General features: G+C 49.4%; 1 protein-coding gene across 1 annotated transcript in view; it reads left to right on the forward strand.

Annotated features, from left to right (window-relative positions):
- Positions 1–1,078, forward strand: part of PTPRC (protein tyrosine phosphatase, receptor type, C) — a 65,834-nt gene that overhangs the window by 41,216 nt on the left and 23,540 nt on the right. Inside the window, exon 6 of the mRNA XM_014532358.1 lies at positions 109–321. Within this exon, the coding sequence (XP_014387844.1) occupies positions 109–321 (213 nt within the window). The remainder of the gene's footprint in view (positions 1–108; positions 322–1,078) is intronic.

Genomic DNA, 1,078 nt, shown 5'->3' on the forward strand with positions numbered 1-1,078 from the left:
GGTGGGGAGGGGATTTTGCCAGCGATGGGATAGCTAAGGAGTTTGTATTTAACGTAGGTGTATTTGCTCTGAAAAATAAAATAATCTCGCTGTGTCATGCTCTTTCAGGTGAAAAATTTGCGAACATCATCAATGTGACCTACCAGTATGACAATCATAATAAAACATTTCATGCAATAGTAGATGTTAAATGTCAACCACCTCAGACATGTGGCAACAAAAGGTTCAATGGCCTACGGGAATGCCAAAAGACCAATGTTACAATATCTGATGACTCATGTGCGGCTCCATCTAAAACTTTAGAATTACATGTACCACCAGGTAAATACCCATCGATCACTCCTCGTCTATTGGCGAAAACAGTTCGTTTTCCTGTGTGGAGCCTTCCCGGGAGCACAGGGCAGAGGGGGAGGACGCTGGCCGGACGCCAGCGGGTGGACGTCCTACTCCCCTAACCCAGTGAGCAGTAGGGACCCGTTCACGCCTTCCCCGTCTCCCCCTGCCCCTCCCCGCCCTTCTTCTCCTGAGTGGTTCGGGCGGATTCAATCGGACTCACCCCGCCGAGCTATGATCCACTAGAGTTCTTCTTTCTCCTCCACTTCATTCGAGTCATTAATACATACATGTGCATATTTATCCTTTTTAAAAAAATATTTCAATCCTCACCAGAGGATATGCTTTTTTTATTAGGAAGAGAGAGAGAGAGAGAGAGAGAGAGAGAGAGAGAGAGAGATCGGTTGCCTCCTGTATGGGCCCCGACTGGGAATCGAACTCACAGCCTTTGGGTGGGCGGACGATGCTCCAACCGCCTGAGCCGCAGGCCAGGGTGCTCCATGATTATCGTTTTAAACACACGTGTGTCTGGAGCGCAGTGAAGGGAGTGACAACGACAAGGGTTGGATGTTTGTGGCAAGAACGGCTTTCACACAAGGAGGGAGGGTTATAGTCACCTGAGGGCCGTGGGGCAGGTGGTGCTGCTAAGCTGATGCCCAGAGAGGCGCCTGAGGTCTGCCCCCCGCCCCCCCAATGCCCTGAAGCAGATCTTTTTAAAAAAAATTTTATTGTTGAAAGTATTACC

The sequence above is a fragment of the Myotis brandtii genome, unplaced genomic scaffold, assembly GCF_000412655.1.
Source record: "Myotis brandtii unplaced genomic scaffold, ASM41265v1 scaffold888, whole genome shotgun sequence".
In the NCBI taxonomy this organism is placed as follows: Eukaryota; Metazoa; Chordata; class Mammalia; order Chiroptera; family Vespertilionidae; genus Myotis; species Myotis brandtii.